The 25,309-nt window shown below is 34.7% G+C and overlaps 4 protein-coding genes and 1 non-coding gene across 7 annotated transcripts; 4 read left to right on the top strand and 1 right to left on the bottom strand.

The window, feature by feature from the left end:
* Window positions 1-335: 335 nt before the first annotated feature.
* Window positions 336-4,017, top strand: LOC116162728 (UDP-N-acetylglucosamine transporter). 2 transcript variants are annotated; one of them, XM_031476417.1, is made up of 5 exons: window positions 336-502; window positions 582-627; window positions 683-814; window positions 3,011-3,225; window positions 3,274-4,017. In XM_031476417.1, exons 2-5 carry the CDS (start codon window positions 615-617, stop codon window positions 3,895-3,897), a joined length of 984 nt encoding a protein of 327 aa, XP_031332277.1. In that variant the 5' UTR covers window positions 336-502; window positions 582-614; the 3' UTR covers window positions 3,898-4,017. The 2 variants fall into 2 exon arrangements, with proteins under 2 accessions (XP_031332277.1, XP_031332276.1); XM_031476416.1 differs by having other exon boundaries at window positions 337-502; window positions 553-627.
* A 480-nt stretch (window positions 4,018-4,497) lies between these two features.
* LOC116162729 (NADH-cytochrome b5 reductase 3) lies at window positions 4,498-7,662 on the bottom strand. Of its 2 annotated transcripts, XM_031476418.1 has the most exons (5): window positions 7,440-7,455; window positions 7,349-7,382; window positions 5,576-5,678; window positions 5,396-5,527; window positions 4,498-5,344 (listed from the first exon to the last, which is right to left on the bottom strand). In XM_031476418.1, exons 2-5 carry the CDS (start codon window positions 7,379-7,381, stop codon window positions 4,653-4,655), a joined length of 960 nt encoding a protein of 319 aa, XP_031332278.1. In that variant the 5' UTR covers window position 7,382; window positions 7,440-7,455; the 3' UTR covers window positions 4,498-4,652. The 2 variants fall into 2 exon arrangements, with proteins under 2 accessions (XP_031332278.1, XP_031332279.1); XM_031476419.1 differs by lacking the exons at window positions 7,349-7,382; window positions 7,440-7,455 and adding an exon at window positions 7,503-7,662.
* A 4,263-nt stretch (window positions 7,663-11,925) lies between these two features.
* Window positions 11,926-12,842, top strand: LOC116162730 (proteasome subunit alpha type-6-like). The gene has a single exon (XM_031476420.1). The coding sequence runs from the start codon at window positions 12,025-12,027 to the stop codon at window positions 12,763-12,765; it is 741 nt and encodes a 246-aa protein (XP_031332280.1). The 5' UTR covers window positions 11,926-12,024; the 3' UTR covers window positions 12,766-12,842.
* A 180-nt stretch (window positions 12,843-13,022) lies between these two features.
* On the top strand, window positions 13,023-18,684 carry LOC116162727 (TBC domain-containing protein kinase-like protein). The gene is made up of 12 exons (XM_031476415.1): window positions 13,023-13,248; window positions 13,298-13,556; window positions 15,768-16,005; window positions 16,059-16,330; window positions 16,515-16,788; window positions 17,056-17,217; window positions 17,268-17,445; window positions 17,490-17,696; window positions 17,748-18,022; window positions 18,071-18,192; window positions 18,242-18,404; window positions 18,450-18,684. Exons 1-12 carry the CDS (start codon window positions 13,044-13,046, stop codon window positions 18,558-18,560), a joined length of 2,466 nt encoding a protein of 821 aa, XP_031332275.1. The 5' UTR covers window positions 13,023-13,043; the 3' UTR covers window positions 18,561-18,684.
* Trnaw-cca lies at window positions 13,789-13,860 on the top strand. The gene has a single exon. It is a non-coding gene; the product is annotated as a tRNA-Trp (tRNA).
* Window positions 18,685-25,309: the final 6,625 nt, after the last annotated feature.

Here is a 25,309-nt window from a genome sequence, read left to right as displayed (position 1 = left end):
TAGGTGTAATTCGTTTAATCCTATAATAAAGGTTGGGACATCGCTTGTATTTGCTCAAATCAATTAGTCGTGGTAACAATTCTACTTCCTTTTGCTATTTGTTCTGGTTGAGCCTCAAGCTAGAGATGAAGCCTGTTACTATCGTTCATATGTTTGCTCAGTGAAATACTACAAATGTAAGAATGATTATATCACTCTTTCATTTTGCATTGGAATTTACAGCAGTCGCAACTGTAACATCTTGATCTCATTAATTTCGAAACACCTTGTACAAAACTTTTGTGGCTAATCTTGGCAACAGCGTAATTATTTCCTGTATGACATTGCGATGTTTGCATATGTCAAATTTTAAAAAAATGACAACCGGGAAGGTGTGCAACGTCTACAACCGAAGAATCATTGGTTTGCAGTGATTTTTTAAAAATTAGAAATTATTTTGAATCTACTATTTTAAGTTATTACTTAGTTTATACGTATAAAGCTTTACCCTGAAGCTTAGCAGGTACATATATATTTTTTAACTGATTATCTACTTGGTTTTTCACTTTTTAGAAAGTATTCAATAGTCAAGGTATTTGTAGGTAACGCACATATACAGTCCCACTTTCAATAAAATGAAAAAAGCAGGTTTGTTGTATTATTTGTTTATGATGATGACAATTAACTTAATATCTTTTTTTAGGTTTAGAATCGAACCATGCACAAACTTTAAAATATGTAAGTCTTGTGACATTAACAGTACAGAATGCTCTTCTTGGTCTTAGCATGCGACATGCTCGCACCAGAAATGGTGACATGTTCTTATCTTCCACAGGTAAATGTATTTTTATTAATGCTCACTTATTTATATAAGAGTAAGGAAAATCACATGTTACTCATATTGAACTTTATTTTCTGAGTCAAGTGGTGTCATTTTACTGACAAGTTTTGTATAATAAAAAATATTTCCTCAATACTGCGGGTATGCTATGCTTACTGTAGTATATTTAGGAAGATGTAATAACACATCACAATTTATACCTTATGTGAGTAATTATTTTAAACGATTTATAGCCATTTGCACAGACAAATTTAAGATGATCTTAGCTTAAAATCTATGGCAACGATTATAGCGACAATGGTTGTCATGGATTTTAAGCTAAGCTCAGCTTAAGTTTATCTGTCAGGTCATTAGAGTAGGCGGAACATTCTATATAGTTTTATGCAGATGGCTTTAAAATAAAAATTTTGTTTTCAAGAAAGTTATGGCCATTTGCACTGACAAATTTAAGTGGAGCTTAGCTTAAGCGTAGCTTAAAATCCATGGCAACGATTATTGAGACAATGGTTCCCATGGATTTTAAGCTAAGCTCTACTTAAATTTGTCGGTGCAAACAGGCATAAGTGGTTTACCTATTACATTTTCTAAGTAATAGTATAACTTTATGGTACATTTTGGTTAATACACATTTAGAGGTAATAAAATTTTTATATAGTTAAACATAGGTAAAGGACAAATGTTATCGTGTTCTTGTTTGTGAAGTGTGCCTAATCTTAAATTGTTGTTTTAAGTAATATATTTTTAATGTTTTAAATATTATGCAACATTCAAATAATGTTTGATTAATTACAAAATTTGGAGTTGTAAAAACATAAGAGGTGTAACCAAGGTGTGTCCTGGTGTAGTGGTACCACATATACACAAATACTCCATAAGTATTCTAATTTATTTCCATGTTTTTATTTAATACATGCCTTGCTACACCAAGGAACGATAACAAAGTTAGATTGTTTTGTAATTCCTATTTTTTCTATGGTGAAACCACACCATATAAACCAATTAGTTGCAGTGATGGTTTGGGCCATTCATACCTGTCCAATTAAAATTTCTGACGGTTGATAATTTAAATACTATTGGTTGCTCATAATGTATGTGTACAGATTGTCCCATTTTTGTTAGTTGGCCATGACTCATTCTTCAGTGTTCAATTGTTTTTTTTCACTGAGCCATGGTCAACTTTTAAAACATTTTTACAATAGAAAAATATTAAATAGCCAATATTTTGAAATTTTCAGTATAATTGAAACATTTTTTAGATGGATTCTTCTTACGGACATTAGTATATAGTTAAATTTTAAAAATATTCCAAGGTCTCTTTTTCGAGTATAGCCTGGCATTCATCGTGAGACCTACAAAACGCTAACATTTACTTGTGGTAGTAGGCTTAAGAAAACATAATAACCTGATGGTATGTTTCCCAGGTTATTTTGCCCCATTTAATTAATATTAACAATTTTGAAATTGTTTTTTTTTTAAATTAAATACTTGATTTACAAGAAACACCTTTTTTTCGACTTTTAAAATTTTGTTTTTTCCAAATGATTCATTAAAAGATCTCTAGTTTATTTTCTACGACATGTCTCTATACCTAGTACGTAATTTAAAAAAATAATTTTCTAAAATTCGTGGGTCATTGTGTAAGAGAAACTGATGAGAACTGTTACATGAGAATGTTCAAAGTCATTATTGGTTTTAATCATGATTTTCATAGGAAAAAAAAGCATCAGTAATATCAATATATATTTGTGAAATGTGAGTGAATTTTTCCAGAAATACCCATACTATAGATCCGCGTATAGATCTATTCCAAATCCTTTCAACAATTTTTTACAATTTGTTTAACCCTATTCGATTAACTGGAAAATTTGCAGAATCAAAGTTGAAAAGGTTTCTCCTTTTAAGGTAGCAAAATAATTTCTTATCTTTAAAAATTCGCCCTGCCATAATGTCTAAAGCCATTGCACTTAGTATTAAGTAAATTAATCAATGACGTAACGCAATTGGACGTCTACTAGGGTGGTATAGCACTGATGTCAAATCACCGTCCCAATGCTCAAATTTGAAACACGAAAATCACCAATCCAAAATTAGGACAAAATGGTTTTTCTCATTCATATATTATTCGCTCACATCTACTTTTTCTGTACTTAGTAGCTTAGAATGGCGTTTAAATAACAATTTTGTTTCTAGCGGTATTAATGGCAGAGCTAGTAAAATTGGTCTCATGTCTTTCGATAATTTATGTGCAATCAGGTGGGATACTGCAACTGTTCCAAGAAGTACACAAAAACATAATAAAGCAGCCGTTGGATACATTGAAAGTTTGTGTTCCGTCCTTTGTATATGTTTTACAAAATAATTTATTGTATATATCGGCATCTCACTTGGATGCGGCAACATACCAAGTACGTATAGCATGCAGTACGACTAATTTGCTTAGCAATACATTTTAGGTGACCTATCAATTGAAAATTCTCACCACAGCATTATTCGCTGTAGGCCTTCTGAATAAACGTTTGCTTAAAACACAATGGCTTTCACTGATAACCTTGATTGTGGGTATTGTTTTAGTACAACTTGCAGATTCTAATACTCCTGTAGCTGTAGTCAAAGATCAGAACAGAGTGCTGGGATTTTTGGCAGCCTTAGCGGCGTGCGTTCTTTCCGGTTTTGCAGGTGTTTATTTTGAAAAGATGCTCAAAGGAAGTGATGTGACTGTGTGGATGCGAAATGTACAATTAAGTTTATGCTCAATACCGTTTGGTTTATTAACTTGTTTTGTAAGTGATGGCGCTATTATTAGGGAGCGCGGATTTTTCTTCGGATATGATAGATTTATTCGATATCTCATACTTTTACAAGCAGGTGGAGGTTTGTTAGTTGCAGTCGTGGTGAAATATGCGGACAATATTTTAAAAGGATTTGCGACATCTTTGGCCATAGTAATTAGTTGTATTGCGTCAATATATTTATTTAATTTTGTTTTAACATTTCAATTCTTTCTGGGTGCCATATTTGTAATATTCTCCATATTCTTATATGGATATGTTCCAGAAAAATCGGTTATCACGGAATAACATGGTTTAGAAGAATTTTTAATATTCTCATAAACATAGTATTTTTATAACATAATGCTTTAATGTACTTAAAATTTGTTAACTATACATATATTTTTTATTAAATTATATTTTTATGAACTTTTTGTGATTTAGGAGGTGTAGGAGCAAAAGACTATAGAAGCAGTCACAATTGGTATGTTGAGAAAGTATTCCAAATTTTCGTTCCCAACTACGGACCAACAGCAAAGTGGTGGTGACTGTTAGCCGATCATGTTATATTAAAAATATATAATTTCCTTGTTCCCTCTAAAAGATTTTGTTTGGTTTTAAATGGTAAGTCTTGAGACCATTTACGGATTAGATAGCTGTGTGCCGCACCCTGTATTAAAAAAAATTGCTCCATCATTTCTATAGGGGCCTTTCACATCATAAACTGGGATTTTTTTAATATGGGTATTTTCGAATTTCTGGGAGTTTAATGTAGGTACCATAGAATTAATTATTATTAATATTTGCTAAGGACGGTTCTGAGTATTGCATTTGATTTTCTATGACCAAAGAAAGTAGAACTATTAGGAATTTTCTTAATTTCGCTATAGCATTTTTTCCTGCCAACAATTACAATAAAAACGTTTATTCAAAAACAATTTACATAACTTAATAAAACTGTAAAGTATAAACATAAAAAAAACAGTAAACAGAATGGAATTATATGAAGTCACTCGTATACTCGCTCGTATAATACTACCTAACCATTTTGCTGCTGACAATATTTAATATGCAAAGCAAAGATCTTTATCATATCCCAATCTATCTAAGGCAGGGGTACAGGCAAAATTAATCATAGGAGGTGGGCCACACATTACTATTAAAGTATCAGACGCAGGTGGGAAGAGGTGATCTTGAATCATTTTGTCGTTAACAAATCCTTTGCTGTACTTCCAATCCTCAGGGGTTGTATCCAAAGTATACCACAGCTTAAATTGATCTGGATGGTTTTCTGCAACTTCCTCCAGTTCTTTTCTCACTAAAATGTCCTTTTCTGATTGGTTAGCAAATAACAAAGATAACTTGGTTGTATCTTGCGGATCTTTAACGATGTGACGAATCAACTGCAGCATTGGAGTGATTCCGGTGCCACCTGCTATCATTCCAACTTTCGATACGGTAATCGTTTGTGGTGGGTCTTTGCGAAGCTTTTTCACCGAGAATTTACCATTTCCTAGATAATTTAGTCGTCCAGAAGGGCCACGGATGTCTATTGTGTCGCCAATCTTTAAACTTTCCAAATGTTGAGACATTTTCCCACCTTCGGGAAACTTGGGATGAACATTCTTGAAGTAAACCTTTATAACTAAATCAACGTAACCGCGATCTTCATTGGACGATACTGGCGTGTACGAGCGAATGATTAAGTCATCTCCAATTTTTGCTGATAAATGGATGTGTTGGCCGACAGGGAGGCCTACCGACAAAAAGTGTTATTAATAAATCGCTACAATATCCTCTAACATACCAAGAATATGACCTTTACTGGGCAGTTTAAACCGAAATCTCCTAGTATCGTGACTAATCTCCTCTTTTTCTACTAGAGGTAGTGCATATTTCACCTGGGGATCTTGCAATGTGACCAATTCATTACTTTGCTCTACAAAACATTTGTTACTATTGTGACCTGAGGTTTTTGAACAAATACTTTTCGATTCCTTTTCTTTGGAACTCTTTCCATTGGAAAAATAGAGCCTGTATATAACAATCGATGTTATAACAACTCCGACACCAATGGCAATCGGCACAACCTAGAGAGAAAAAAAAAATTAGATTACTACATCAAAGATTAGAACATTATTGTTGGACGACACATCAACATCTACTTTTACCTACAAGGAAAGAAGAAACCCAGGCCGTAAGTAAATCATTGAACATCACAAAAATGTGTTCAAGGTATCATGAACCATTATTTACCACATTATATATTTATACAGGCACAATGGTAAAGATAAAACAAATCAAAATTAACTCGGTTCAATGTACAATCACTTCCACAAATACACGTTCTCTCACATTTATTCCAAAACAACTGGGACAAACCATAATAGATACAAAAAATGTATAGAAGATAAACTGTAGAGAACTAAATTTCCTAGAAAAAAGCCAGTGAGAGCGTATTTCTAATATCTTCAATCGTTTTTGAGAAACATGTAAACACTTGTGTGTTTTTTTCTGAAGGGAAAGAACCAAATGTTAGAGTTTTTGGTTGTATAGCAGACAAGCACTATATACATAAACAATTTCAAACCCTACGAATGAGGAATAATTAATTGTGGGATATGTTGAAAACGGGATGTGAGACCCAATAAGTAAGAAATTTAATAACATACAATTTTTAGTAGGAAAATTTTTTGACACTCGGTTCACATTCGGAGATACAACTTTTACTCCTGCTCACATTCAATAGCACTGATTGTTAAACTCAGAAATCGATTGGCGCGGTCTCTTTTCGTTCTTGAGTTAGACGAGGAATAGGTGAACAGACAGACGAATAAAACCATCACATAAAGGGAATTTCTTTCAAAAAAATCCCCTACAAGCAATTAATGGCAAACATAAATGATGATTACAAATGAAGATGGGACTTAGTAACACAATCAAGCAAAGAAGGCAATTGATTGTAAGTGGCTACATATGATAAAGAAACAAGAGCAGGTCAAGTTACGCTATAAAGTGAGACTAGTAGTGAGGGGTCCAAGAATGACAATTGTTGAGTGCATGTAACAACTGTCGAAAAGCGATTTGTTAACTACATTCTTCCTCTTTTAAAATCAAAACAATTTAAATATATGATTTCATGGAGTGTACACCGGATTATATTAAGTCTACATGCAGGGGTTTTGGGGCGATTTTCTAAATTTTAGCCTCGGTTACAGCTATGTAATTGCTAATAATCAATAACCATGGATACATATTTTAAAACAATTTCTAGTTACTTCAAACTCAATTGTTTTTTATCTATAATTGCATGGTGCACTCAACTTGAAATCTTCAATGAACTCCTTGTCCTGGTATCAATTTAGAATTTCAGGGTCTTATTAATCATTAATTAATGTACTCTAATTCTATGCTTAAGGCATTGCTACGATAATTGATTGGAATGGGATACATACAACCACTGGGAATGTAGTTGCGAGATTACGAGATAACCTTTAGAGGCCATGGATAATTGTTCAACAAGATCATATTAGAACCGAAAACTATATTCAAGGTTAGGACAATGACATTAAAAAGGGAACACCCCAATCAAAGTAACAAAATCACCAATTACAAGTACATATCTACATGCTATAAATACATTACAATAATTGTTTAGCCATTGGTCTGTTAATGAGTAATTACCTATGAATATACATGCTGTGACCTAAATTTTAAATTACATAACCCAACCTATTATCACTAAAACAATGATTTTTACCTGTATTTCTTGTTTGGTTTTTACGTTTTCCATTCTTTAAACATAGGATATAAATGCAACTACATATAATAAATGCACTTCACTTACTCACTCTATGGTCTTAGTTTATCTCGAATTTTATTCTCTACATACTGCTTATAAATTAAATACTCACAGTACTTATGACGTTGCTCATATTTTATCTTTCGCCAACGGTATAATTTAACTGGTTATATAATTATTAAGTATACTACACTCCAAAAGTTCAAAGCCAAACAAATGGTTTTCACTTTTCATAAGCTTTACGTGACCTACCGTAATTCTATTTTTATGGTATTTGCGCTTACCTACAGAGCAGTAATTTTCTGCATTTCTTTTAAGTTGTTAGCATTGCTTGAATTCAAATTTGTGGAAATGAGTTAGATTTATTTATAGTTTAGCCATGCATTTAAATAGGCATATATTTATTATTTCTTTCTGAAACTACTTTAGAAACAACAACTTTCGTCTCTAAAAAGGGCAAAGAAGATGTGATTTTCCTCTCTATAAGTGAGGAAAGTAAAAAATTATCAAAGTCCTCGTGTGAGATCGAAGGGACTTCAGCGCATTTTTGTGTGGCAGATCAGTATTCTATTAGCCACTTTTTACTCAACCATGAATAAAAGATCTTGTCGAAGGATACCACATTCCCTTTGACGGTACCCACTTCCGATGTCCCGTTCATCCGCAATTCGCGTTTGAAGATTTAAATCCACCATCAGTAAGATCGTGTTGGGGGCTACCACATTCCCTTTGACGGTACCCACTTCCGACGTCCCGTTCACCCGCAATTCGCGTTTGAAGATTTTTCTCCACCATCAGTTAGATCTTGTCGGAGGCTACCACATTTCCTTTTTCGGTGCATACTTATATTACACCCACATTTTGGTGGATCTCGCTAAAAACCTTCCACAAGATAGTACTTAATTTTTGGGGGCACTTCTCATTGCTCGAGCTTCTATTGGCGACACGAGAAAGAGAGACAGCCATTCGAGATTTACGAAACGTTAAAACGCGTGACAGAATTCGCAACGGAAGGTAAAAGGTGCCCGAAGTTGACTACCTCTCGAAGACGCGCGCGCGCGCCTTGCAAAAGGTCGTTAATTTCGCCCCTAGGCCAAAAAACAAAATTCCGCCACGCAGGAGTTGTGCGCGTTTACAACATCTTTCCGACGACACCAATTTGAAAAGAATCGGACCAAAACTGTAGTAGAAGATAGGAAAAAACTGAAAAACCTTCACGTTAGTATACTACGCTCGAGGATGACGCCCAGATGTCGCCAACCCCACATCATGTAGCCCTGTCCCCAAGGTTTACAAATTACACGGCCTGGTAGATACACGTACACCCGTTGCCTTTCTACAAGAGTTCTTCTACGCGCCCACATTTGCTGCCAGCCAGCCAGCCAGCCAGCCAGCCAAAGTGAGATTAAAAGCTACTTTTTACAAATAAATTTGCAAAAATGCGCTAAAAACAACTGATTCGTTACTAATCTTAACGACATTTAAAATTGAAACATGCGCGCGTATAGATTGCTATGTGTTAAACTCGAGGTTAAACTTCATTATTCCATACGATAATTTTTCAATTTTGATTGTATAGTCTCAGAAAAAATTATGTGTACCTAGTTTAGAAGAAAGTGTTTTTCTACTCTCGTTCAATTGACACTCTCGCTACGCTCATGTGTCAAACTTTGAACTCGAGTTAAAAAAAACTCCACTTTCTTCTTTAGTTGTACAAATAACTATTATCTTATTTACTTTTGTAGATCTACTAAACTAAACTCATTTTGTGCCTAATAATAACCATGGCCAAGGTTGGATTCACCTTGATGACCATGACCACTGAGATTGACCAACTTAGTAAAAAGGTTTAATGACAGTAGTACCATACAATTTTATTGTATAGGTACTTATAGTATCAGGTATTAAGAACTTTTATTTAAACGAGAGACGTATATGGTACCCATCTTGTCTGTGGAGGGTGGTTCCTTTCGGCCTCACACTGATCCACAATTTCGCCAAAGCAAAAGCACCTTGATGTTATGCTTACCTTAATGAATAACTACGCGACAGTATATAACCAACCTGAGGTTTTAGTTTACGCAGTAATAGTTATTTATGCAATGAGTGTATAAATGAGGCGTTTTATTGGTGAGTGCATTGAGTTAGAAAATTAATGGAGGGAATCAAATGCTTGGCCAGACGTAGACCACGGGAACCAAAAGTGGCCTCTAGCTGTGATTAAAGTACCACACCACTTCCGTTATCATTAGCGTCTCACTTCAGTGGCGTAGAGATGTAATTTTCTTTCCACTAATAGGAATAATAACAAAAAAACGTATAGAAGGAGTAAAATACATGCTCGTGGTAAAGTAAACAAAATAGACAAGGATGGGAAAGTATGCAGATTTAATATAATCATTGATTACAAATCTAAATATACATCGATGTGTTCCAGTAGTATAATTAAGGCCAGTTTACTATAGCCACTACAACTTGACATCTCCCATTAAATAGCTTCAATGGCTACAATTGACTGGTGGGTCTCAGGTTCATTACAACGGCAGAGAGATTCAATAATAATTTATTGTTTATTGGTCTCAAAATGTACCCGCACTCGTAAAAAAACTTACACCTGATATCCATATTATAAACTCACACGTTTAGCTGCAAAAACAAGTTTTGATAGTATACCTACTGCATATTTGATGAACATTTTCCGCCTTTCCGGTGCAACCTTTGGGCGAAATCACAGTCAACGAAGCGTTGTGAGCACGAAAGCAAATTTCGAGAGCTGTTCTTGAGATATATTTACAAATGTTAGGTAACCATTTTTCTCGAAGTACTGATTCGTTTGGAAAACTAAGAAACATAAACTGAGTACCTACAACCTCGCCTACAACATGATAAATGACATGCGGCAGTTAGTTATTTATATAAACCAGAGCACAAACCGATCCGAAATTATTAGGTATTATAAAATTGCAAATTTAATTAAATTTGAATTTGGTGGAAAACTGACAGTGACAGGATCCGCGTTTTCATATGTCAAATAATGTCGGCCAAAATGTACCTTCACGGGAACCTATCCACGCGAGTGGCCTCTATCTGTGGCAACTTCCAACTTCCGTCTACAAAAAATTCTTACCCCTTCTACCATTATATTCCCTCCATTAGTTTTCTATCTCAATGGGTGAGTGAGATGTTTAGTCCACGAGCGCAGCGAGTGGACTAAATTCGAACGAACCAATAATCGCCGATTTATACATGAATTGCATACAACGTTTTTTCGTCGACTTCACCAGGGTAGGTAATTTTAAATTCAACTACAAGAAATTACAAACGAAATTAGGAGCTCCGACGATTTTTCACTAAATTACAGCTATTGTCGTTGCTATAGTAATGTGTTGTTTTATGCTGTACCGTCAGTCCTCGTAATCGCAGTGGAAGATTATGTTGCTTGCTCTGCTGCGGAGACGATTTTAACATTATATCCACTCAAATCAAAAGAAACTTATTGGAACGGTTTCGATCAGTTCGGCAATTGATGGAATACAATGAATTTGAAAGGAGATATTTCCGAAAATGTCACGTTGACATTTTACCTTGAAAAGGTATGTGAAATTAGAATGTAATTAATTCTTTTGCAACTGTACTAAAGTACGTGTATTAACAGTGAAAGATATGGAAATGTTCATCCCTGTGGTCGACGTACTCAATGTTGAAGGTAAAGTAACTGAATACCTTAACAATACCTTATCCGAGGAGCTACACATACATACATCAGGATATGCTTTGCTGAGATCGTTTGGCGACCATACTGGCTGCTGATCTCACTACATTAAAACCGAGATTAAAATGGTTAGGTGGATGGAAGTTCTCAGCTGTTGCCGAAAGTGAATTGTTATATAATTGTCATTTCCCTTTAATAAAATGGTTGTTATGTATAAGTGGTTGCTAACGATTAATGGTTGCTAACGTATAATGGTTGGTTGCTAACCATTAATGGTTGCTAACGATTAATAAGCTTCATCATTGTACTCGTCACTAAGGAGTAATTTATATTGTTATCGAGAGGTCGACGAAAAACAAAATTAACAGTACATTGTACATGGAAGATACAATTCGTCAGATCAGATGCTGGCTGTGCAGTCCAGGAAACGAAACTTAAAACAGTATAAAACCTGGTAAATGACTGTGGGTACTACGAAAACTGAATTTTTTACAACACACCCATAATCATAATTAATTATTAACAACAATTCTTAAAGTTCTCAACATTCTGTAGATTGATCAATTCTAAACATTTTACGAAGACCGTAGGGAAATTTAAGAGGATTTTTAGAAAATTATACTTTGACGTATGACATATCATGTCCGAAACATTTCTGAAGTACTGGGGACAGGGAATTTCGTTGATCATCTGGTACAAATACGTGGGTTTATACCATATATGTATTATGTACATATATGTTTATAGGTTAAAATGTTCACCCTGTATACAAGAACTCTAGGATTCTGTTGCTGCGGAGACACAAAGGGTGACCAATCAAATAACTGTCAAAAACCGTGCGTTTGCGTTTTTGACAACATTACAACCAAACAAATTTTCTTCCAATATCCTGATCCTGAATTTAAAACGAAATTAGTAAATAATGGCTCGAGGAAGTAGTGCTGGTTTCGATCGTCACATTACAATTTTTTCTCCGGAAGGCCGTTTGTATCAAGTGGAATATGCTTTCAAAGCAATTAATCAAGCCGGTCTAACCTCAGTTGCTATCAAAGGAGTCGATACAGCCGTTTGTGTAACGCAAAGAAAAATTCCGGATAAACTGATTGATGGAGACACAATTACTCACTTGTTTCAGCTTACCGATTCAAGTGGCTGCGTAATGACTGGTATGGTAGCCGATAGCAAGTCTCAGGTACAAAGAGCACGTTACGAGGCAGCACAATTTAAGTATAAATTTGGTTACGAAATGCCGATAGATACACTATGCAGACGTATCGCCGATATATCGCAAGTGTATACACAAAATGCGGAAATGAGACCATTAGGTTGTTCAATGATTTTAATTGGATATGATAGCGAGTTTGGTCCCTGTGTTTACAAAACGGATCCTGCCGGTTACTATTGCGGTTATCGTGGAGTGAGTGTAGGTGCTAAACACACCGAAGCCAACAGTTACTTAGAGAAAAAGTTGAAAAAGAAACAGGATCTTCAACATGACGATGTTATTCAACTGGCAATTAGTTGTTTGTCCAGTGTTCTATCTGTCGATTTTAAGCCTAGTGAAATTGAGGTTGGAGTTGTATCTGTCAAGGAGCCAAAGTTTAGAAAATTAACTGAAGCCGAATTAGACATTCATTTAACTGCAATTGCAGAGAAGGACTAATCCTCTTTGTTTTTCTGCAATTTATGTCATGTTGTTTATTATCTGAAATATTTTTTAATAAATAATTGCCGCCTTTATTTTGTATGATGATTCAGGAGTTTGTATATTTTCAACTTCTTGTCTTGGAGAGAATGCCACACATTACAATTTTAAAAGTAAAGTTGTTTTTATTCCATTCACATTTATCACAAATTCACAACATAACCTCAATTCAAACAGATGCAAAAGTTTAGTGTATTTACAAGTTACAACTTAAATATAAATGTGGTAAAACAAGAATGAGTGCCACATTATTAAAAAATTCAGAACTACAATTTGGTGCAACGACTTTCTTTGCAAAGGAACACAAAGGTGAAACCTGCGGTAGTAATGGCCTTCCGTTAACTCCCAATTCTATAATAATATATGGGAAAGCACAAAAATTGAAGCTGTTCAAACATCCAAATTTATGTACCTACCTCGATATTATTCGTGGAAAGCACGGTAAGACTTGCCCTTCTCGTGTAGAAGTGTAATCGAAGTAATATTTTAGAGAGAACTGTGATTGTGTCGCAATATTGTGGGGTCCCATTATCAAATTATTTAAATAAAGAGGAATTTTCGTTTGAAGATATAACAAAAATTGCCTATCAGATATTTTTGGCACTAAATTATATCCATGAAAAAAAAATTGTACATCGTTCCTTAAGTACTGAAAACATATTAGTCCAAGAGAAGAATAATATTAAACTGTTTAATTATGGTTTATTTTATATGACCGATAATGGAAAATTGGTTTCATTTCCAATCATGTAAGTATACTTGTTCGCACTTAGGACAAAAAAGTTGGTGATAGTAGGTGTGATATTAATGTATATAATAAGTATATTCTTGATTAATGTTATGGGAATTTTGTGGTGTTTAAAATTAATTAGAGAGAATTGTTAAATAATTATTTTCAATATGAAATTTATAATACATACCTACATTGTACCTATTATAAAAGAGTTCGTGATATTAAGCATAAATGACATTATGAGTAACGACTCCGTGGCGCAACGGTAGCGCGTCTGACTCCAGATCAGAAGGTTGCGTGTTCAAATCACGTCGGGGTCAACTTTTTTTTTTAAATCCAAACCTTTGGAAAGTGGGTCATCCTGACAATAGGATTTATTAAAATGTGCATTCATTATACTTGGCACCCCCCCCCCCCAGATTTTTCAATCCTCCCTTTTTGCTGTATTAAATAGGCGACCATAATTCGTTCCGCTCATTTTAAAAATATCGCGCCATTTTGACTTAAAAATTTGGTTTGAGTGCCTAAAGGAGATGTTATTCTCAATAGCCGAAATCGGACAATGCCCGAAATTTATCACCATAACGCGTTGTGGGCACTGCGCAAAGTGAGCAAACCAAGTGACCAAGATACCCCCACAATCCGAAACAAGAGCACATGAGTATGGTACTAGTTTTGGGTTGTGGGTACCCACAACGCGTTTTGGTTAAATTTGTTTACCCATTCTTTGGAAACTAGACTCTTATCGCATTGTGGGTAAACTGCACTGCTCACAACGCGTAATGGGTATAAATTTCGAACACTGTCCGATTTCTGCTATTGAGAATAACAGATGCACTGTATGATACTACAGGTACATTTAACTTTATTTTGTCCTATTTAACGCAACAAAATTTTATTCTTCAATAAGTATATACCTAGTTCCTCTGATTCTGAATGCAGGCAATAACTCTTTAATTGCACATCTTTTCTTGTATTTGACTATCGTTGTACCTTCTATAGCTTCGGAGATCCCCACGATAGACATCTTTATCTTGGTCACAGTGTATAATCTTTTTGTATAGATTTATATAATAATAAATTTCCCCTGAAAGGGACGGCATTTTGATTTACTTTTGCTCTATTAGGTACGTATCGTTGTTAATATGGACTCACAAGTCACAAAAATAATGAATCAATAAAAAAAATGAAGAATAAAGTCGTAGTCTAGCATATAGGCTTATGTGAAAGCTTAGTGAAAGTAGATGAAAGAGAGTTTGGTGAAAATATGGAAGTTATTTTTGAATCAGAAGGAAAAGATCTATTAAATTTTTGAAAAATATATAGGGCGTTCTATTACAAATTTGCATTTTTTACTAACTTTACGATGTTAGTTTGTTTTTGACTTTACATTTTCTGGATATTTATGATAAACCCCACAACTTTTGTATTTAAATTTTTTTCTACCTCCTATGCTATATATACATAGTTGCGCTGTCGAAATATACAGAATATCCCTGTATGTACGTGTACTCTACTTTTTTCAATGGTTTATCTCTTGCAAAAGTTACTATAGGACAAACACATCAAAAAATACAAAATTGATTATAAAAACTTGAAACAACATATACAGTGTGTCCCAGGTAGGACGCACCATAGGGAAACGGAAATGTATTTTTTGCAAAGGATCATGAAGCCTTTGAAATGAGCGTTCAACGTACTACTCCACTCTCTTTCTAGCATCAGGCAAGCGCAACGTACGTTGAACGCTAACTTCAAATACATATCAAAGGCCTGCTGAATCCTTCGCGAAAAATACGGTAGATGGTCAATTAGTTGTTTTGCGATTGGTACCTACCTAATCTTATTACAATTTTTTAAAAATAATGCCCATATGTTATCATGAAATAGGGTCTACCAAGTTGCCATTTAAAAAATATCAAATGACCTCTTTTATTATATAGTTCTCAATTCTATTGGTTAACAGTTTTTTTTTCACCCTTGAGTTGTGCTATTTCACGCCTCCGCACTTTGACCCTTGGATCTATTGTGTGTGGCCCATGTGTCTTAGGTACTCCAAAAGCAGTTTGTTGAAGAATCTGAGAATCCTCTCCGGCTGCTACTCCCTAATCTGCTGAGAAGCTAACTACCTCAGTTAGGTCTGGCATCAGTTAAACGCATACATATGGAATTTCCTAAACGCTTCCGTGATAAATGGGATACAAACCAATAATATTTTAATTTCCAGCCAACTCATTTACGCAGCACCAGAAGTTTATTTGGATGGCCCTAATGGAAATCTATCAAATCCAAAAGTGGACGTTTGGTCAGCAGGCATAGTACTAGCCGAATTAGTTCTTAATAAACCTCTATGGCAGTCATTAAAAGTTGGACAACGTATACGTAAGGTTCTAAGCTTAGTACAAGGAAATACTTCAATATTCGAGCGTATTGCCAGGGAGCATAACTGTTATGAGAAGTATCTGGCAAGTAATAAGTGAATGTTTATACTTGAGTTTGGTAATTCGTTTTGTTATAGTCTGTTCCGGATGATTTAAAACAGGTCATTGAGGATTGCCTCAATATTATGCCATGTGATCGTCCGACAGTTGACACAGTATTAAAAAACGAATTGTTCGCGCACTTCAAAACTGTAAATCAAACGAACAGGAGCAAAATATGTGAACCATTTGAGCAGTTTACTATCGAAGAATTATATCATTGGTGGCAATTAGCTGGAGGTGATGTACTACTGGAATTAAAAAAACAAGGCTTGATTAGATCCAGCCCGCCCATATTATCTTTACCGCAGTAAGCTTTGTTTTATAACTCTATTGCAACATGTTCCACGAATTTATTGATGATATTATTTAGACTTGCCACACTTTAAAATTTATTTATATAACATGCTTATCAATAATTTGTCATTACAAGAATATTAGAATTATTACTTCAGTTTATAATCTTTCGAATACGTATATTCTTAATTTTGCAGAATGGTGCTTATTGATGGTTCAATATTAGGCCAAGAAAGAAATCCAGCAACATTGTATGATTCTAGGATAATACAAATGCCATTAGAGGGGCTTTATCAGCGTTTTGAACATATACCTCTAAACTGTTACTATCCACTTATACATTCCAAATCGGAGATTCTTTCAAAGGCGGACGATTCATCATATAATGCAGAAAAGTTACCTTTAGTTATAAGGGAAAAAGACCCAGAGCATCAGTTCCACAGAGTTATTTTACTACGGAGATTGTTACATGTAAGAACAAAATACTCCTATCTACTAGAGTTTATTCTTTTTCATTCATAACATAAATTCATTTTACAATTTGAGACTGGGAATTTCAGAAGAGTATGTATTAGTTGCCTATGTTATCTATGTTTGGGTGGGCGTTGCGTCGTTTAATCCTCTTTCTAGACAAAAATCACAATGGTCAAGGGCTTAGTTTTAAAATAATATCTAAATATACAAATATTAAAACATCCCTCCAGTATTAATGCTGCAGTTTTATTATCTTATTTTCAGGGATATCCGTACACAAGAGATCTTATTATTGCTGAATCAATTAAAGATATTCCACCATTATTACGAGGTCAAATTTGGGCAGCTCTGTTAAACGTTAGAGGAGATTATCAGCAAGAGTATATAAAAATAGATAAAGAAACGCCAACTGCAACAGACCGCCAGGTTTTCTCTTGGTCACGGATAAATAGATTAGTTAACAAATCACGTTACAGATTGAAGTAGACATCCCCAGGTGTCATCAATACAACGAGCTGCTTTCTTCTAGTGAGGGACATAGGAAATTGAAACGTATTCTAAAAGCGTGGATATATAAAAATTCGCAGTATGTGTATTGGCAGGGTTTAGATTCATTAACTGCTCCTTTTCTGTTTCTGAATTTCAACGACGAAGGTTTGTTGTTCGATAATGATTGGAGAGATAATGGTTTATTTTAGCGAAAGCATTTGCTTGTCTATCAAATTTTATACCAAAATATTTACACAATTTTTTTCTGAGGGATAACTCTGCTATTATACAGGAGTATTTATCCAAGTTTTCTCAACTAATTGCATTTCAAGATCCGGTTTTAGCCAATCATTTAGAAAGTATCAATTTTATTCCAGAATTATTCGCAATTCCATGGTTTTTAACAATGTTTTCCCGTAAGTATATGCTAAATTTATTGCTGTCTCATTCTAATATGTTTTTAACAGATGTTTTTCCATTGCATAAAATTTTTCATTTATGGGATAAACTCATATTGGGAGACTCGTCATTTCCCTTACATGTAGGATTGTCGATTTTAACTCAGTTGAGGGAAACATTGCTCGCGTCTGGATTTAATGAATGCATATTATTATTTTCTGATTTACCAGAAGTGGATATGGAGCAGTGTGTTAACTTTTCACTTGACACGTATAGTACTACACCGAAAAGTATTACTGCACGTACACAACAAAGTGAAAAATCTCCATATATCGCCACAATGGTAAGTTCAATTATACTTATTTGTTGAAAATACATTAATTCTGCTTAGGATATTCCTGTACAGGATTTAAACAAAGAAAAATTCCCAAGAATAAGTGTAGATGATGTCGTAAGTTTAATACGAGATGACAATGACAGGGCTATAATTGTAGACATACGAAATCCCACACAGTATGTAACACAGGCTACATTTTTACAATAGCAAAATACCCTGTTTTAGTTATGCGAGATCTTCAGTTAAAGGAAGCATAAACATTCCTTGCTCTAGCATTACATTTGGTGAAATAAATATTGAAAATGTTGGAATACATAGTTCATTATTGAAAAAGAATAAAGACAAAATAGTGGTCGTTATTGGATCAGAAGAAGCAAACCTAGATATTGTGAGTCGATTTTCTAATTGCTCTAATAATTTTTTTATTTTTTAGTTTCCCAAATTTTTAATACATTGTCACATTCCAAAGGTATGTGTGTTACATGGTGGATTCAATGTGCTCTTGCCGATTACACCTACCGTTTTAATACAGAATCAAATTTAAAGAAATAATCACTTTTTGGATTAAAGCTATAATCCCCATAGCTCAATTACTGATGGAACAACTTAAAAAATAAGTGGACTATGGGTGTACCTTTTATAGTTGAAAAAAATAATTTTTATCTGTCGAGCTTTTTATTTCAATAGATAAAAATAATTAAGAATTTTCAATACGCAATTTTTTATTAAAAACTCTTTTTCGTAAAGGTAATATTTACAAATTCCATTCTTCTGAGACACAGTTTTGTCTATGATGTGATTGTTTTGCATGTTTTAAAGTAGGTAGGAAGTAGGAGTAGGAGTTTTAACATAGAATTTGGTAATTCTATGAGTTTTAAGCTTAATAAAAAATAACCATGGGTCGATTTTAATGGGACTTGTACCAAATTAAAGCGTGTTCGTTCTGTATTCCTTTGACCTAACAAAAAATGTAATACATCAAGCGGAAAGAAAGATTAATCAAACTAGGACAACAACTAACTACAACTTTAAAAAGGCAGATTTTTACAAAATGTATTTACGATTTCGTGACGCCAACTGGGAATCCCTTACCCAAATCGATTACAAATCTGTAAACGACGCGGTAACTACTTTTTATGAAATTGTATACAAGATTTTTGATGAATGCGTCCCAAAGGTAACTATCAGGATCACAAACAAGTACCCCATTTGGTTTGATTTAGCTATTATCAAGAAAATTAAATTGAAGAATAAACATCGCACACGAGGCAAATCGGAAGAATTTAAGGAAGACCGAAAGGAACTCAAAAAAATGATCCGTGACGCTTATAAGAAATACATTAGGAACATTGAAGTTGACCTCCGGAGTAATTCAAATAAATTCTGGGGCTACGTTAGGTCCTTGACATCAACCAAACAACTGCCGGAAGTTTTCGAGTACAAAACCATCCCGCTGGAAGATCCCAAAAGCATTGCCGACGCGTTTGCATCGTACAAAGAGGAAAACCTGGATCCGAACGATGGGCTTGAGTCGGACTTAGTACAATCCAAATTGCACTTAACGAACATACAGGAAAGTGAGTTACTAGAATCAATCAAAGTCCTAAAACCACGTGCAGCTATAGGGGAAGACGGGATCCCACCATACGTATTGAAAGGATGCGCACACAGCCTGGTAACCCCCCTGTTGCATCTATGCAACTTGGCACTCCGCACCTCCACTTTTCCCTCAGTTTGGAAATCCACTACAATTACCCCGATCCATAAAAGCGGCAGCAAGAAACTAATCGAAAATTACCGCCCAATAGCTATCATCCCTGCAATAGCGAAAATTTTCGAAAAAGTAATCTATAATAAATTTTATTCCCATCTTGGCAGTGTTATTGCAGATCAGCAGCACGGATTCACACCGAAGAAATCAACAAGTACTAACTTAATGCAGTTTACGCATTTCACAGCCGCCGTCCTTGACAAGAGGGCTCAGGTGGACTGTGTATACACCGATTTTGCGAAAGCTTTTGATAAGGTCTCCCATCAGGTCCTGCTTCAGAAACTTCATTTTAATTGTGTCAGTAGCCCAACGGCTAAATTTCTTAAATCATATTTAACATCGCGTAAAACGCGAGTGAAATACAATGGGGTGAACTCAACCGAATTTTACCCCTCTTCAGGGGTACCTCAGGGAACACTACTTGGCCCTTTCCTTTTCCTACTATTTATTAATGACCTACCGCGGGTGATTCAAAACTCCAAAGCACTTCTATTTGCAGACGACCTGAAACTTTTTAATAAAGTGAAATCTCAAACGATTGTTTAAATATTCAAGCAGACATAAATGCAGTGATAAATTGGTGCAATAAAAACAAACTGAAGCTAAACATAGAAAAGTGCAAAGTTGTATCGTACACAAGATCCAACAATTCCACGATTTTTAAATACGAAATAAATGGGCAGGATATCCAAAGAGTCACCTCGGTTAGAGATTTGGGCGTTTTATTCAATAGCAACTTAAATTTTCATCGGCACATTGAATCCCTTATAAATGCGTGCTACAAAGTACTAGGCTTTGTAATTAGGAATACCTACAATTTTACAAGCATTTCCTCAATTATTACCTTATACAATGCGTTCATCAGATCCAAACTCGATTATGCGGCATGTATTTGGACACCCCAAACTTATAAGCACGCAGACATGATAGAGAAAGTTAAAAAAAAATTAGTGCGAATAGTGTATTTTAGGTCGACTCAAAATTTTCCACATTTAATCTCTTACTCCAACCAACTAAAATTTTTAAATAGTGTGCACGGTATTAAAATCTCAAGTTTACAAATCCGACGCGAAGTGATCTGTGCTACCTTTGTGTACAAGATACTGAATAATCACCTAAATGCCCCAGAATTGCTTCAGGAAATTAAACTCAAAGTGCCACATGTTAAATTAAGGAAAAACGATATCATCTTTTTAGTGACCACTCCGTCATCGCCACTATCGAGGAGCCTGTTGGCTTTAAATAAGAAGTGCCGTGAGAGAGACATCGATGTATTTTCACGGCTCTTTGAATGAATTAATTAGTCATATAAGATCGTAATTACTGTGTAGTTTTAGTTTTAAGTACAGCATCCCAGTGCCATGTAATTGGAATAATTGTATTCTGTATGGTATCTGGCTAAACAAATAAATAAATAAAATGTTTTGAGTAAATTGTAATTATCATTACAGTGCGCGAACCATAAAAAGTACCTCTTTTTCGCGGATTTCCGCGTCGCGGTAAACTTTAGAGTCACAAAACGACAAGTTCAAATGCTTTGAAATTTTAGTATGTTATAAATTGAACCTTTCTCAATAAAGCATACCAATTTTTACTGCCAAAGTTTAATTTTTGTAAACACGATCCGATTGCGTAACAGTTGTTTTTCTCCTAAACGGATGGACGCTCGAGCGTTTAATATACAGGGTGTTACGTGACCGTATGTCAAGTCAAGTCAAGTGGTGAAATTTGGATTTCTTCTTTTATTTTTTTCGCAGCAGCCATAAGAGTTACAAAATTAGGTACGTCTTTGAATAGGTTTTCTGGTATGCCTATCCGATTTTGAAAAAAATTTCAAAATTCCAACCACGAAAGGCCGCACCCCTACTAGAGGGCGCGAAAAAAAATTCTGATTTCGACGAAATTTGGTATCTGGGGGTTTTTGAACATGAAAATCACTAATTTTGAATTACGAAATTTGTTGTGTACATACTTGATGAGTTAAGAAACAAAATTGTGTTGTGTAAAATAACTTTTCAAGTTATCGTGCACACGTACAGACAGATTAACAATACAAAATTATAAAAGATCTCGAGGATCGTTAATAAATAATAGTGTGCTTTTTGGAAATATTCTTTTGATAAATATTGCTTGGACACCGTTTGCCTTATACGTTATACCTCTCACAACGGATCCCTGTTATATCTTTGAGGGATAGCTTATATTTATTGCTGGATTTATTGTTACCAGACGCAAATTAACCACGTATGCACAAAATGTATAAACGCACAACCATTTATATTGGTGATTGGAGGCGTCTGTCGGCCCCCAAAGCAATGAAATTTGAGTGAATTTTTGTATTATTTCCGGCTTATAACTTTACAACAGTACTTCCCAGAAGGGAAAGTTGATAATGCACAGTTTGCGCATGCGCACATCTGATTTTTACGATATGCTTGTCTTTACTAGAAGCTTCTGTGGTTAAAATTTCCAAAATATATCTATAAACAAGAAAATTGACATTGCGCATGCGCAAATTAATCGTAAAGATTTTTCACCTGATCCTGTGCTTTAGAACCTGCAGCCGCCAGTGGTATATTCTTTGACCAAACGGAATTAAGTCGATCTTTTGTTAAATAAATTAAATAAATAATCAATGAAATGTACTCATTATTTTACTTCCACATGGAATTATTTTATTATTGCTATATTTATGTTAAGTACATTATTATTCGTCTCCTATACCGACGTATACATGCTGTAGAATATAATCGAAAAATGCGTTTTATCTTATTGCAAACGGTTGTGGTTTTCGGAAATTATTTTTATCTGAGCTTACTCGGTATGCCATAATCATTCTCCTGTTGATTTTTCGCATATATATATATATAAAGGAGATTATTTAAATTTCTTGGACTGATCAAAAGTTTGTCAGTTGTATTAAATATCAGAACCTAGGTATATATTTCATATTCAAACCCATACTTGAAAAGCACTTCTGCCATAATTTCGAAAAAACTGCCTGAACTAAGAAAATTGGCTCTTCTGCGCATACACAGTCCATTTCTTGACGTGTGTTTTCAATTGGAGTTGTAAAAAGCATCCTCAAGTTAAAATTTCAGAACAAAAGGAGTGTACAAATAAAAAAATTGCCTGTGCGTTCACAATCCATTTTTACCACCCCCATCAAATAAGAGGAGAGAATATAACGGCGTCGGAAATAGTATAGCATCATATTACTTCCTTTGCGCTGGTCAGTTATGTCGCCTTGACTTAACATAAAACTTCGTTATATCTAATAAGTATTTCACGAACGATTAGAAAGTTTTTGAATATTGCAATTGAAAAAGGATCGTTAGGTACGCAAATCGATAAGAAAATAAACCCATAAAGAGCGTTTAAAAAAGCGGCCGAGCACCTCGGTGTGACCCCACGGAGTCATTGGGTTTGACTCATTTTCAATTTGCTTGTTACATGTGGTACCTATATATGTTAACTGTGCAAAGTTTGAACTGAATAGCTTTACGCGTTTGCCAGAGGCAGAGAGGCGTGACCCTATGGTGTCATTGGATTTGACCGATTTTCAATAGGCTTATTGCATGTGGCAATTAAGTCAACTGTGCAAAGATTGAACCAAATCGGTCAAAGCGTTTGACAGTCGTCGTTTTCACGGACAGACGGGCACCATCGACTCCCCTATAAAGCGATGCACGCTTTGCTCTGCCGCTTAATAACCGATAAATCGAAATTCAAAGTTTAACGACAAATGATTTTTATTTGTCCAAAGAGCCGAGAGCGACAATCTTTAATATACCTTCGCAATGATAAGGTAAAGTGAATTATTGCACACTTTAAGATCGAAGAGATGAGATTTGTATAATTCTATGCTTTTTTTTTAAATTTGAGTTGTGTCAAGTCAAGTATCATTTTAGTATAGCCACTATTACAGAGATGTCGCTTTAAACAATCAAGAAATCCAATCGTCAAAAGAGAAATCCGAAATTAGTTTTAAATGTTGACATGCGGATAGTAAGAGAAACAATACCTATTTCACATAGACTCCAAATATGCAATAAAAACATCGAGCATCATTAACAACAAATGTTGCTATAGAAACGCCGCTGATTTAAAAATACTTCCAAAATTAATTTTGATCTAGTGATCATGCGCAAACTGTTAATAACCAACTTCCCTGATAGTTACTACCAACTTAAAAGATGATGCCCACTATAATGTAGTGAATAAACAAGTAAAATTACGGAAGTGAAGTTTTGCTTCCGTCTAAAGTCATTGGTTATTGTGTGTAATCAATGCTTCCGTGTATATACTATCTAATAACCAAAATAGAAAAAATAGTTTTTCTATTTCGATGTGGAAACAATACCGAAACCGTACTTGATTGGCCCAGTTTGCGTGCGTTTCTAGACAGAAATGATGCCGAAAGAAATAGAAACGCATTATTTTTTTTATTTTGTTGGATTGGTACCCCTCGCTTTTTTGCTGTCAACGGTATCCGTCAAATCAAAACTAAACATAACCTGTAAAGTTAAATAACGTACGAGGAACTTGACCGATTGTATTAATTCCGATTAATTTTGAATAGGTATATACTCCAAAGGGTAGAACTTTTTTTATTTTTACTTAGCGTAGTAAAATATGCCAGCAGTACATTCTTGCTTACTTTTTGAACTCCCTTCTCGGCCAGCCAGTTTTCAAAAATGTTGTACTCCTCGTACTTTACTTTCGATTTTACAGGCAGTAAATTTAACGTCGCTTCATTGGCAATCTCTTGGATCTCTGGTGGGGTACAAGAGACGTGTTTGTCATCCGTATTCATCATAACTGCCGCAAAATGGAATTATGACCAAATACCTAATTAAAAGTTTGAAGTTTGAAAATACAGGAATCAGGTTAGCCAACGTGAAAATAAATGAATTGTGTCTATTACCAACATACACTGAATGATAGTTTAAAATTACCTAACAACGCCTAAAGGCAATATTTATAATTTGTATAATTTATTATTTAAAATAAAAGTCGAAATAGAAAAAATAGTATAAAGCACACGTGTCATTTGTCTACTTGTCGCACTCGGCTTTTGCCGCATTCGCCGCTACGCGGCTTATGCGGCAAACTACCTCGTGCGACAATCTTCGTCAAATGACACTTGTGCTTTAATATACTAATAAAATACTAAATACATGTTTCATAAGAAGTTTTGATACACTTCTTCTTTAAAAAACTCGCCCCTGCGCGGCTCGTTTAACGCGTGCGATAAAACCCTGTCTTATGATACTTGTATTTTAATGTACTATTATAGTTTCTAAACAACAGCTACAAAATAAAAATATATCTTAAAAAATGCCGTGGATGTTATTTGAAAGATGCAATTTTGTGAATTTCGTATCAAAACTACCGAAACGATAACGCAAACGCAAAATGAAAATGCTAGGAGTTTAAATTTTTTTAAATTTCACCTCCCGCAGTCCATAGACGTGTGAAGTAATGCATAATTTTGCCGCAACCATAGCTTTCCCACCACG

Source organism: Photinus pyralis, unplaced genomic scaffold (assembly GCF_008802855.1).
Source record: "Photinus pyralis isolate 1611_PpyrPB1 unplaced genomic scaffold, Ppyr1.3 Ppyr1.4_LG2, whole genome shotgun sequence".
NCBI lineage: Eukaryota > Metazoa > Arthropoda > Insecta > Coleoptera > Lampyridae > Photinus > Photinus pyralis.
The sequence above is the reverse complement of the archived record's forward strand: the minus strand, read 5'-3'. Positions and strand labels throughout refer to the sequence as shown.